Source organism: Cygnus olor, chromosome 3, assembly GCF_009769625.2.
Source record: "Cygnus olor isolate bCygOlo1 chromosome 3, bCygOlo1.pri.v2, whole genome shotgun sequence".
NCBI lineage: Eukaryota > Metazoa > Chordata > Aves > Anseriformes > Anatidae > Cygnus > Cygnus olor.
Genome location: NC_049171.1, coordinates 19131324 through 19143800, shown reverse-complemented (window position 1 = coordinate 19143800; position 12477 = coordinate 19131324). Strand labels below are relative to the sequence as shown.

Below are 12477 nucleotides of genomic sequence, written 5' to 3'. Positions count from 1 at the left end.
GGGATTTGTCAGTGCTGAAATTGGAGTGGTGGTATTGTAAGCACAAGCCTTACCTACCAAACCCAACACCCTGAGCATTAATCATTCATCCTTAAATGTTTTTAACAGAAATCTTCTTTACTAGTGTAATGCAACAGTTATGTATGAATGTTACAATGTGCTAACCTCTAGAAGAAATGAAGCATTATTGCTTTACCTGTGACATTTGAAAATTCAGAACTGTATATGAGATAAACGCACGTGATTATTTCGGGTATTCCTTGGAAGCTTCCTATATTTACTTCTGAAAAATAAATTGAATAATGCAAGTGAAGGAATTTGGTAATTGCCAGTTGTATAGATACTGTGGTCTTACGTATATAAAAACCAATTTACTTCCAGCACAGAGTAGTTACTAGGGTAACCAAGTATAACCAAGCATTTACAGTTAAAATAGTTATTTCTTTTATGAGGGAAAAAGATGAAAGGTTGAAGTAATAAGAAATGAATGTGGCATTTGTTGTAGAGTCGGAAGGAATTAATTTGGAAACAGTTGAGAGAGAGATCTAATTTGGCCAAGAAGTGCTACTTTTTAGCACTTCATGAATGATATTATCTGCTTGTGACCATCTCATCTAATAAAATTACTGCCAAGTTGTTCTCTCCAGCATTGTCCTTCATAAACAGTCCTCCTCAATTTAAAAGTATTTTTATTTTTCTTCCAGGATATGTTATACTGCTCTGTTGCAGGATTTCTGGGCCTCTACTGACATTTGCCTGCCCTGGTCTGCAGCAGACCAGGTGTTTCATATCTTGTTTTTGTGTGATCTGGTTTTAAGTATTGTGCTGTCACTGTTCTGTCATGAAAGTGCGACTACATTCCAAAAATTTGACTTGTTTCTAAGCTCCTTGATCTTGTAAAGGAGGGAGAAAACTATATGGATGTGAGTGAGGAAGTGACTTTAGCAGGGTATTCATCAGCCATCTGGCTAGCTTTTTTGACATAGCCATATCTCAGTTACAGTGTGATCAGCCATGATTCTCCACAGATTAAAAATACTGGTCAGTAGAGGAATGAAAGCAAAGGAAATTAATTCCCCACACACACACCTCGATACACTTCTTCACAAGACCCTTATGTTACTTATAACCTTGTGGTGGCTCTGCCTGCTTGCTTTTCCTTGAAGTGCGTATCTTTAAAGCATATCCAGTGTACTAAGGAAGCTTCTAAACTATCTTCAAGGTTTTGTTTGAACATGACCTAGGCTGATTGTTTGTTTAAATAAGGGAACTGAGAGAAGATGAAATAGGAATAAAAGACATTTGCAAATTAAAAATACATATTTCCCTGCCCACTAAGTTCTTGAAGAACAGACCAGTTTACTCATATTCTCACTCCCTCAACGTCTAGAGGCCTAGATCACTATATGTCCTGTATGATCCCTTGTGCCCTGGGGGAAAGCCTCTCTGAGGCTTCTGCTGGCTCTTCACAAGGAGTTCCCTGTTCTGGGAGAAGATTTTCCCAGATTAGGGTGTTCAATTGTAGTCCTAATGGGAGCGATCTCCCATTGCTTCTGACAGGTTCCACCAGAGGCAGAGTGCAGTCGCCAGGGCTCCTTCTTAAAATAAAGTACACAGAAGACTACAAACATTCCATCCTTTGTATGGTAATATTTTACAATTAGTTTTTCTAGGCACTACATTGCATATTACTCCAGTTGTTTGCATCCAATTAAATATCTTGTATTTTGGAGCAATTCAAAGACAGCTATAGAAACAAGAGTATGAAAAAGGACATCTCATAAATACATTTTTAAGACATTTGTAAATTGATGATAATTTAACCATACGAAGTCATGTAAGGTTAACTAAAAAAAAACATTATTTAGATATATGTTTTAATTTTTGTGTGGAATGCTATCAGTCTAATAATCTAGATCTCACCTGGAATGTTTAAGAATAAAGCACATGAAAGCTTATGAAAACCTGTGGTGTAGCCAAGAAAATAACATAAAGAATTTACACATTATTCTTAATATTTATATATGACACTTGGGAACCATTTGGGTTGTAACAGAATTAATTGGGGAGCTTTCAACCAAAAACCTCTAGTGTTTTACTTACCTACTTGAAAAAGTGGAAAAATAATCTTCGGTCATCCTTATTTACAGAAGGGCGTACGAATAGTCATTATGTAAATGAGATGATCTTGGAGTCATAAAAACTAGGAGAGAGAAAAGACCTATTAGCTCACCTCGTCTGTCTCTCTGCAATGCAAGGTTGTTTTCTAGTTTTTAATGAGCCAGCCTGTGGAGCTGAGGGCACTTCCCCTGGGAGGCTATTCCAGGCTAATGCTAATGCATTCTTATCGTAAGAAAATTTGTCTTCCTATTTTGCTTCTCTTCCTTAATGTAATTGTGTTATTCCTATCTGATACCTCTTTTTAACCTGCTAAATTCCCTCTTGTTTTTTGTTGTACACTCTCTGCAAATGCCTGTCAACTTTGGATTAGCCACTCGACTTTAAGATCTAACCATATTTAATTTGACATTATGTTGGTAACTCAGTCTCTTCAGCTCTCTTCTACTTATATATTTCTCATACCTCAATCAGGATTGGAGATTGAGATGAAAAACATAATTTTTGTTTTCTCTATATAGGCAATAATGTTTTTAATTTTTCTAGCATCCCTGTAAATTTGTAATCAAGATCTGATCTGATATTTTACATCTCTTGTCCATAGGTGCAGCATTTAGAAATGAAATAATCTGTGATGCCAAAGGCCTGTTATGGTCTTTTGGGGGAATGAAATGAAATTGTTACTGTCTCTGTGTTACTGCTGGTCTTCCCAACCTGAATTGCCACAAGTTGTTGCCCTTATAAGTCTGCCTTGAAATAAAAGGACTCCAAACAGCCAGGCAGTAAGAGTAACAGTAGTAATTTAAGTCATAAAAAGGTTTGTTCTTTTCCAGTATTCATTCGAAAACATAGGCATGATCGTAGTGCTAATTCTGCTGAGGACATGCTATAAGAAATGCTTACCTGGAGACCAAAATGTGAAAAGAGCAATAGTCAGGGTTAAGCTATTCTCTCCCTTTCCTTGTGCCTGAGCTTCCTAGATGAATGAGGGAGAGCTCCTGGAAATACACGCATCCCATAGGGTGATGTATTTTGCTTTTTACCCCTAATCCTTCAACTGACAGAGCTGTACTGTGCTCTCTACCAGGTGGGTGGAGCAGTGGCAAGTGGGTTAACCGTCCTGCTTCCTGAAAAAGCTTCTGCAAGTTGCTCTTTACGAAACTTTTCAAAAATCTTATGTGCCACTTGGCCATCTGCTACTTCCTCTGTAGTTCCACCACTCTTCTTTAAGAGAAGTTGTGTTCCTCCTTGATCCTTCCATATACACACTTCTTATATCTCCCAGTCTTTTGTTTTAATTTAGATTGATGAACTTTTCAGTCTCTTAGCTACTGATTGCTTTTGCTCTTTATTTTCATTCAGCTTCCAGTTCTGGATCAGTTACTAAGAATGCATAAGCATTCTGTGTCTCATAGGTTATTTCAGTCTGGGAGGTGTTTGTCGTGATGCTTTGTTTGATGAGTTTGTAGAAAATATGATGATCCTGCACCAGACTCAGTCCCCCAAAAGCCACAATTCCAGGAGCACCCACAGAAAAAAGGTTGTTTAAAATAAGAAGCTAATGCTGATGAAAAGTTGCAGAAGAAGAAACAAATTATTAAAAAGAGATATGGAAGGACAGGAAACTAGAATACAAAAGGTAGCGTGCATAGGTTAGTAGATGTGGTACACAGGCGGTGGATGAGGAATGAAACAGGAGGCTTGGTGAAACAGTGCCAGCCAGTGAAACTAGTAAGTGTGTCTTTATAAATATTCAAGACGAGGAAAAACATATTTCATACATACAGCTTGTTTAATGTAGATGGTAGTGTTCAATGTTATTTGTCTTTATATTTGAAACAAGGATGTTTAGAGCTATCGCATATGATATTGCTAGAATAAAGTTTACCATCTGTGGAAAAGCACGATGAGGGGATCTGTTAAAATCAAACATTTCATGTCAACTACCATAGCTTACACTGAAGAACTACTAGAATCAGTAATTTTATTATTAAACAATTCATGGAAAACTAGGGAAGTGCCTAAATATTGAAAGACTGCAGATGATGTTCCTATACTTAAGAAGGGCAAAAGGAGATAAACCTAGGGAATAAACCAATTAGCCTCAAATCAGCACCGAGTTCTGTTTTAATTACGTTGAGCTTGAGGTGACAGCTAGATATCCCCAAGTAATATCACAGAATGGTTAATGTAATATTCTAATTGTGTGCTAATATCTACTTCTTTCCTTTTTTTTTTTTTTTGTGATGTTAGTTGGGGCGTTTTCAGAGAATGGCTTTGTCAAACAAACTATTGTCTTTTCAAACAAAACAATATGTTTCACTGATGAAGGCACCTCGTTATGTTAAGACCATTTCAAGAGTAAGAACTCTGAGCCTTACTAAGAATGAGAACTGATCACTAGATTTTTTCCAGGGGAAGAGAGAGATCGTGGTTTTTTTTTTTAAACTGGATAGAAAACAGACAATAAGGTATTTTTTTTGGCTTGTGGGAGAGAAGAATGTTTTTTACCCTGACAAGGTGCCTTGTTATATTCTAGGCACTTAATACTTAAATCTGGTGCTTCGGTTTCTAAGTGTTTTCTAAGGGCTACACTGCTTGTGAAATTGGGACAGGGATTCAATCTCACAGACATGCTGCTGTGATCTCATAAATTGCCACCTATCAACTAAGTTGTGGTATCTGTACAATTGTTTGCTCATAGCCTCTCAAAATTTGAGGTAAGGCAACTTGCTTTAGCTCTCTATGAACTAAATCAAACCACCTTGTACTTGTCATGGGCTAACAGTTCTTACCAGGAAAATGACCCTGGCTCATCTGGCATGTGGTAACTGCAGTCATTTCATCGAATGCCTCTCATAGCTCTTAAGTTACTTGTAGCTAAATTTATGACACCTAACTTTAGGCTTTCACTCCAGTCTATGAAGAGAGGTTGGTATCTCTCAGGGCAATTCCTTTCACCTTAAGATGGTGTGAACTCACTTCGTGGAGGTCCTGATTGCCCTTCGTTGACTGTAGGAGGCACCAACATGCTGTCTGAGGCCAGATTAATTTTGCTTTTGAGGATTTCCTGTGTTGTTTTTAAGTGTTTGTTTACAAAGCACCGAGCACAACTGGAATGCTTTCCTGGTGTGGAAAAAAAACAATTTCTTATACTGACAGAGAGTAAGAGTGTTTTGTGCAGTATGTTCAAAAGTGCACTCAGGCCCCAGACAAGGATATGCCTTGTATTTCACTAATTGGCTAACCACAACGGCTGTTCAAGAGCAACAGCTGTAGTGGGTTTTTTGAAGGAGATCTCAAACAGTATTCTACAACCAAAGTAATAAATTTGTAATAGAGCAAATGGGGTTATTTGTGGGAATGGCAGAACGGATTTGGAGAAACTGTAATGGGATTAGAAAATGGAAAGTTGACTTGCATTTCAAATGGAACTTCACATGCGTATTTCAAAAGTGCTGAGACACAAGCTTCATTAAGTATACGTTTTCATTCTCCCAATCATATTACAAATGTTTTATTCACTCAACAGTTTGGATGATTTAAAATCTATAATAAATAAAGAGAAGCAATAAAACCCAAAGTTTGAGAAGGGAGTCGGAATAAGACCTAAGGGGAATACTTGATTAAGGACAAAAGAAGCAAGGTGTTTTTGAAACCAGAGCCCATACTTAGGGTGGAGGAGTCAAGAGAGGGTGGCTCTCTTAGAAAAATCAATTTGACATTCTTTGTGGTCATTAACATTCATTCTCTGGTGAAGCATATTTCATGTTTTGTTTAACAAAATGTGTATGTCCCCGGAGTGTGCTGACATTTAATGTTCTGTAAGTATCATAAACCTGAATTCTAACATCCTTCTACCGTGTAATGTCTTCCTTTGTGCAATTGATCTAGCTATGGTAATAATCAGTAATTTTGAACTGTATCTAGGTGAAACATTCCTGCCTGAGTTGGTTTTCATATTGACTGTCAATTTTAGATAATTTGCATTTAATACATTGCATTGTTTAAACTCATGTAAGTTACTTTAAAAATTTACTACAGATACTAGAAAATCTGGAACAAGGCTTAGCTGAAGATGGAAGTATGACTAATATTACACAGGAGAACAGACAAGGTAGGTATTCTTTAAACATTTTTTCACAGGCAGTATGGTTTTATCACTTGCCCAAGTATGCCAGAAGTTTTCACAAGACTGCCCCAGAGTTGTTAAAACAGTGTTTTTGTAATCTCATAGTCTACTCAGCCTCTGAAATGATACACCTTGTACTTTTATTTGCTGGAATTAATTTCACAGTTTTGCCCTTGATCAAACTGTTGCACTAAATCAGGTTTTTTTCCTACTTAGAAGAAACAAAGAACATGACTGCCATCCTTTAGTGATGCATCTAGAAATGTATTGCTGTCACAGCTTAGATGAATGTTTCATGTTCAGCATTGGCTCATTGGTTCCTCTCAGTCTTCCTATCTCAAATTTAGTGATTTTTTTTAAGATTGAACTGCTATCAGACAAGGGCTGAATTGGCCTAGGATGTTGCTATATAGGTGTCTAATTCTCACTGCAACTCTGTGATACGTAGAAACCTGAAATACCTAAGTCACTTTTTAAAATGAGTTTCAGAATATACTCATCTAAATCATTTTGTATGAAATTATGTTTTTGTTTTTTTCCTGTTCCTTCTATCTGAGTGTTTAGCTTCAATAGTGTGGGATAAATTACTGTATAAAGGTCATCTAGGTAAATTAGTTGTTCAAGTATTTTTTTAACGGAATTTATACTAAACAGATCATTTGAGTGCGCTTAAAAATTGAACATGCGATGACATTTTAACCATTGTTATGGATTAGATGAACCACTTACGGTACCCAGCAATATGGAAGTTAAAAACATAGTACCAAGAAAACAAGAAACTTTCAGCTTCAGCCAACAGCCTAAGGAAATCTTACCAAATTCTTTCCATGCTAGCATTTACTTCTGGAGGGTGTGGGAAGTAAAGGTCTGTCTCTGAGATGGGAAGAGGCTGGGTACAGCTCTTAGCAGAGTGAAATGTTATTATAAACAGGTCACTAAAATGATGTCTACTTGGAGTGGCGCAGATCTGGTCTGAACTCTTCTGCCTGGTCTTCAAGTTGGTTGGACTTAAAGCAGCTTTAATGTGTCAATGTTCTTCACTTAATACACCATCTAGATATGCCCTAAAAAAATGAATGCAAGTGTGAGCAGTGTATATCATAAAGGTATTTGCAGGTATATTCAAATGAATACACATATTCTTCTTCTCAAAATGGTTTAGGAAAAAGCAGAAAGATAATCTGATATTCCAAATTTATGTACAGCATTCCAGAAGTTTATGGTTTTCTCTCTTTATATCTGTTGTTCATCTTGCCTCTGTTCCCTTACCTCCTTTTCCTTGTTGTCCCCTTTCTACCCTCATTTTTGTCCTTTTCTCCCCATATTTTTTTCTTCTTTTTTTTTCTTTCCCCTTAAAAGCAAGAGTCTGATCCCCTTTTAGCTTTTTCCTAGCTTTGTCATCATCCTGTGGCCAGCAGTCTGTTTCGCTCATGTGAGTTTCGGGCTCCTCACTTTTCCTCACTGCTTCTGCATCAGAGCTGAAATGAGCTCAGAAGGATGGGTGGTTAGAAAAGCAGCAGCTAGGAGTTGCCAGGGGACAAGGCTGCTGAAGCAGTCCCCTTTGCGAGGAGTGTTGACTGCTGTTGTTTTTGGAGGTCAGCTGGGTCTGCTCCGTGTCTGCTTCTGACAATGTTGTTTTTTTGATGTTTTGTTTTGTTTTCATGTGAGATCTCACTGAAGCAAACCTTATTAACTTTATTTGAAGACAGACATAATTCATTGTGGGGATTATGCCTAGTAAGTAATTTCCTTATTGCTGGTATAAGAAGGTGCCAACAAGTCAACTCATCATGTACATTTCTGTTAGTCTGAAACAGCGCCTCACCTGCCAGTTTTTCAACAGAAGAGTTCTAGCACCACTTGCCTGGCAATGCATTCTGTAAGATGCCAATTCTGCAACCTAGTGCACAGAGTTTGTATTAAAACAGCTGGCAGTATGGAGTACAGTCCTTGATAAATAACAAAACTGAATGTTTAGAATGCAAGCAAGTGGTTTTCAGGTATTTATCAGGCATCACATAATGATCTGGTGTTGGGTTTTCAATTTTGTTTACGGCTTTACAGGTTTTCTTTAACCTCTTTCTGCCAGCTCTAAGAAGCCTCATCCACAGGGCTACACAATTTCCAGATCAGAGCTAGTTCCTGTTTAGTTATAGCACTGACTGAAGGCATCTGGTGTGTCTGCTTTGCAATCCTTTTTGAGTACTATGGCTGGTGCTGTTGGATTGTTAGCACGAAACCTACATGTCTCCACTGCAGAAATCAACATCTTGTTTGTTGTTACCTAAGTCCTTGGTAAGATCCTGAAAAACTGAACGTGGTTACCAAACTAGGAGGACATGCAAACAGGGAGATAAGCACAAGTGAAATAATAAAGGAGAGTTAAGAGGAGATTTATTTAATTATGTCCAGGTTTTACAGACACCCCCAAGGAAAGAAAAAATGTAGCGTGCAATAATTGCTCAGTGTTTACAGCAGCCTCTCCATTAACAGCACTAGCAATGTGTGGTCAAGGGAGAATTCCTAAAACAAAAGCTAGCATTAATGAACAGTTTTAAGGTACAGTGAATGAAGTACTGGGTTCAGTCTTGGGCCCCGTACTATTCCCCCTCTTTTGACAAAGGTAATTTGGGAATTCTGACATTGATTTTTTGTTGTTGTTGTGGGTGGGGGGTGGTGAAGGTGTTTTTAGGAAGTGAAGGGGAGTAGACATTTCACCAGACTCTGTTCTTATTTGTAATGGCATTTATGTGTGTTAAAAAAAATTATCTGTGCGACCTGCCATGCTTTTCATCATAGCATACATTATGGATACAAATGAGTGGTCTCAGTTATCACAGTCTCATTGAAATAGCCTCTTCGCCCTTTCCTCTCCCCTCCCTCTCAAATCATTACAGTGACCTTGACAGCTGATTGACTGAGACCTATTTATTTTCCAAATGTACTGAATTAATACTCCTAACATTTATTTTGGAGGATTAGATGAATATTTCTAGCATTGATCTAGGGAAATGGGTCGAGAAAAATAAGGATCTATGTGAACTATTCTCTTAAAACATCAGGAGTCTGTCTGCAAACCCAGAGAGAAAAAAAAAAATCTGCTGCTGCAGCTTTTAATGCCTGCAAGCTCCAGGAGCATGGGGAAAGCAGACAGGCTTGGCAGATTTTTTCCAGCACGGCTCTAAGCCAGAGGCAGGCACAAATAGTCCCAGACTCAGACAGTTCTGACCCTGCACGTTTTGGCTCTGAAATGGCATTACTATGTTTGATTTTTGAGTTTATCTCATTTAATCCTCTAGATGATATGTTTTTAAAATTGATACTCATTATCACTCTAATCTTTTTTATGCATCTTTTGTTCTTACATTGGAAAATATGTGGCTGCTTCTTCTAGTGTTTAATATTTGGCCTGAGCTCAAAGCTGAGCGGCTGTCTGTTGCTTTGCATTGTTACAGCATGTATGGTCCCCAGAACTGCTTGAGTAATTCCCTTGGAGAGATGCAGGATTTTCTGTCTGATGGTGCAGCATAGCAGAGAATTAAAAATTCTCGGCTAAAACCCAGTGGTGTTAACGAGGTGGATCTTTCAAAATCGTAATTCATAGGACCAATAATTGATGGCAAGAAAGAACCTCTAATTTATTTGTGCAAATTCACAAGCTGCTCTTATTTTGCAGCCTCTGTTCAGCTGTGGAGGTCACGTCTGGGCCGGGTGATGTACTCCATGGCAAACTGTCTGCTAATGATGAAGGTACGTGGGTGGCAGCAACTGCAGAGGTACCGTATATTCCCGAATAGAATGTCAGAGAAAGTGCAGGAGAATTACTGGTGCATAGATAAGACTACCTGACTGTACTTGGAGGTTTTGCATAGTGAAGAATTAATTAGACTTAATAATGCCTTATTTAATAGATAACCATTTGAAGTAATGTTCTTTGGGAACATATCTGCACTTATTTCTCCCCAAATCATCCCGGAGAACGTGCAGTAACAATAGCAAATTTACATTTTTAAATTGAATTTTTCTAACACTTAACTAAATGCTGTAATTAAAAGCAATTATGTGCTCTGTCTTTTTCAAACTGTGCACTAAGAATGTTGCTCTGTGTATGCACATTATGAATACTATAGACTCTGTATATGATGAAGATCCAGAACATCTAAATACATCCTTCCTATCTCAATTGTAAGATAGCTTCTTTCAAGTTTAAATCCGCACTAATGGGTGGGGAAAAGAGAAAGGAATAAAAGGAAAACTAGCTACCACTGTTTTGTTGTTTCTCTCTTGTTTCACCCTTATTCCTTAAGCACCTTTTGCTGCATTTGGTGTAATGTGGGCTTCTCCTTGTGATCAGGAAATTTAAAAAATAAGACAATTTCTGTCATTCACCTCATGGTCAGGGAAATAGGGATATCGCCATTCTAGGCATGCAACAAACTGCTGTTATGCTGAGTTTAACTGTGCTTCACAAATCAATTAACAGCAACAGGCTCAGAGCAATTCTGTCAGCACTATAACCTTCACAGGCCAAGCTCCTTGCTCCCTGCTAGTTGGTTGTCCAAGGTCATGTCAAACCTGACGTTTACTAAGCTGCTTTCCAGGCTGGGCCTCCTTGATGCTCCGTTCATAATACTGTAGCAACTCAGAAAGCATGCGTTTTTCAGATCAGATACAGTTATCCAAACAGAATATCCTTTTTATGTGAATTGGGGAAAACAGAAATTTCTGTTCATAATTATATTGTGATCAGAACAATCCTGTCCTGAATAGAAATAATTGTCCATTAGACCATGAAGTATTTTTAAGAATTAATAAGCACTTGTTTTGAAGTAGGTACTTGACATAGGTTCAGTTCTTAAGGAACTTGCTTTTTCAAAAAACAAGTGGAGAAAAGCACAACATATTTGTGAATACTAGTTATCGACTTTTTGGAAATGATACCTCAGAAATACTGCAGCTCAGATACTTCTTAAGATCAGTTTTATTTAGGGCCTCACGGCTGTTAATTTAAAAATTTACACTTCCACAGTAACTTCCAGACTACCCACAACTGCATGTTAATGCACAACTGCTCCCATCTGAAACGTGAATTTAGTACATTGGCTGTGGAGCAGTTGGAAATCTCACAATTTTCAGAAATATCCCTATATGGAGTAGTAGAGAGCTGGGGTAGTTCAGCTTGGAGAAGAGAAGGTTCCGGAAAGACCTTACAGCGGCCTTCTAGCACCTAAAGGGGGCCTACAGGAAAGCTGGGGAGGGACTCTTTGTCAGGGGGTGTAGTGATAGGACAAGGGGTAATGGCTTTAAACTAAAAGAGGGTAGGTTTAGATTAGATATAAGGAAGAAATTTTTTACTCTGAGGGTAATGAGGCATTGGCACAGGTTGCCCAGGGAAGCTGTGGATGCCCCATTCCTGGAGGTGTTCAAGGCCAGGCTGGATGGGGCTTTGGGCAACCTGATCTAGTGGAAGGTGTCCCTGCCCATGGCAGGGGGGTTGGAACTGAGTAGTCTTTAAGATCCCTTCCAACCCAAACCATTCCATGATTCTGTGATTCTATGATTTTCAGAAACAGCCTTATTGCAGTTAAAATCAGAGTAGTGCATCAAGTTAATTTATTCTGCTTGTGACAAATCTTTGCTGAAAGAATTATATTGGTTATTTATAAACGTACTAATTTTAAGACCACTGTAACATACAGCAATACTGTAATCATCTTCTCCACCTTCTGGAGTATTCCAATTTCTTTAAATAATTTTTAACATACTTCTGTTAATTCTCTTATGAACAATTATATTAATTGAACAGCATTCCACATCTACAGTTGTTTTTGCTGTTGTGTAAAACATTCTAAAAACTAAATGTTTTATTCAAGTGTTTCAAGTATATATAATAATTTGAAAAAAAAATCATTCTCCAAGTCAGTGCCATGCATTGCCATCTAGTGTACATTTAAAATACTGCAATGTGGTCATATTTGGTCCCCAAGTACTATTAGGTAAATTGAATAGCTTGTGCTATTAGTAGATTAATAATATCTTTTTTTTTTTTAAGTTAAAACAATTCAACAATGGTATAAAGCAAAAGCAGATTATATTATTTTTGTTAACCTTTTTCTTTGCCCAACGAACTTCAGTAATATTTACTAGGGAACAGCCTTGTCAGAATTTACTCTACAAAATTAAAAAAAAAATACTTCGAACAGATGTTGGACCTATGTCTCTTTAAA

General features: G+C 37.7%; 1 protein-coding gene across 1 annotated transcript in view; it reads left to right on the top strand.

Annotated features, from left to right (window-relative positions):
* Window positions 1-12477, top strand: part of TRAPPC12 (trafficking protein particle complex subunit 12) — a 54492-nt gene that overhangs the window by 32722 nt on the left and 9293 nt on the right. The window contains exons 7-8 of the mRNA XM_040550629.1: window positions 6163-6235; window positions 9927-10000. Coding sequence (XP_040406563.1) covers window positions 6163-6235; window positions 9927-10000 — 147 coding nt within the window. The remainder of the gene's footprint in view (window positions 1-6162; window positions 6236-9926; window positions 10001-12477) is intronic.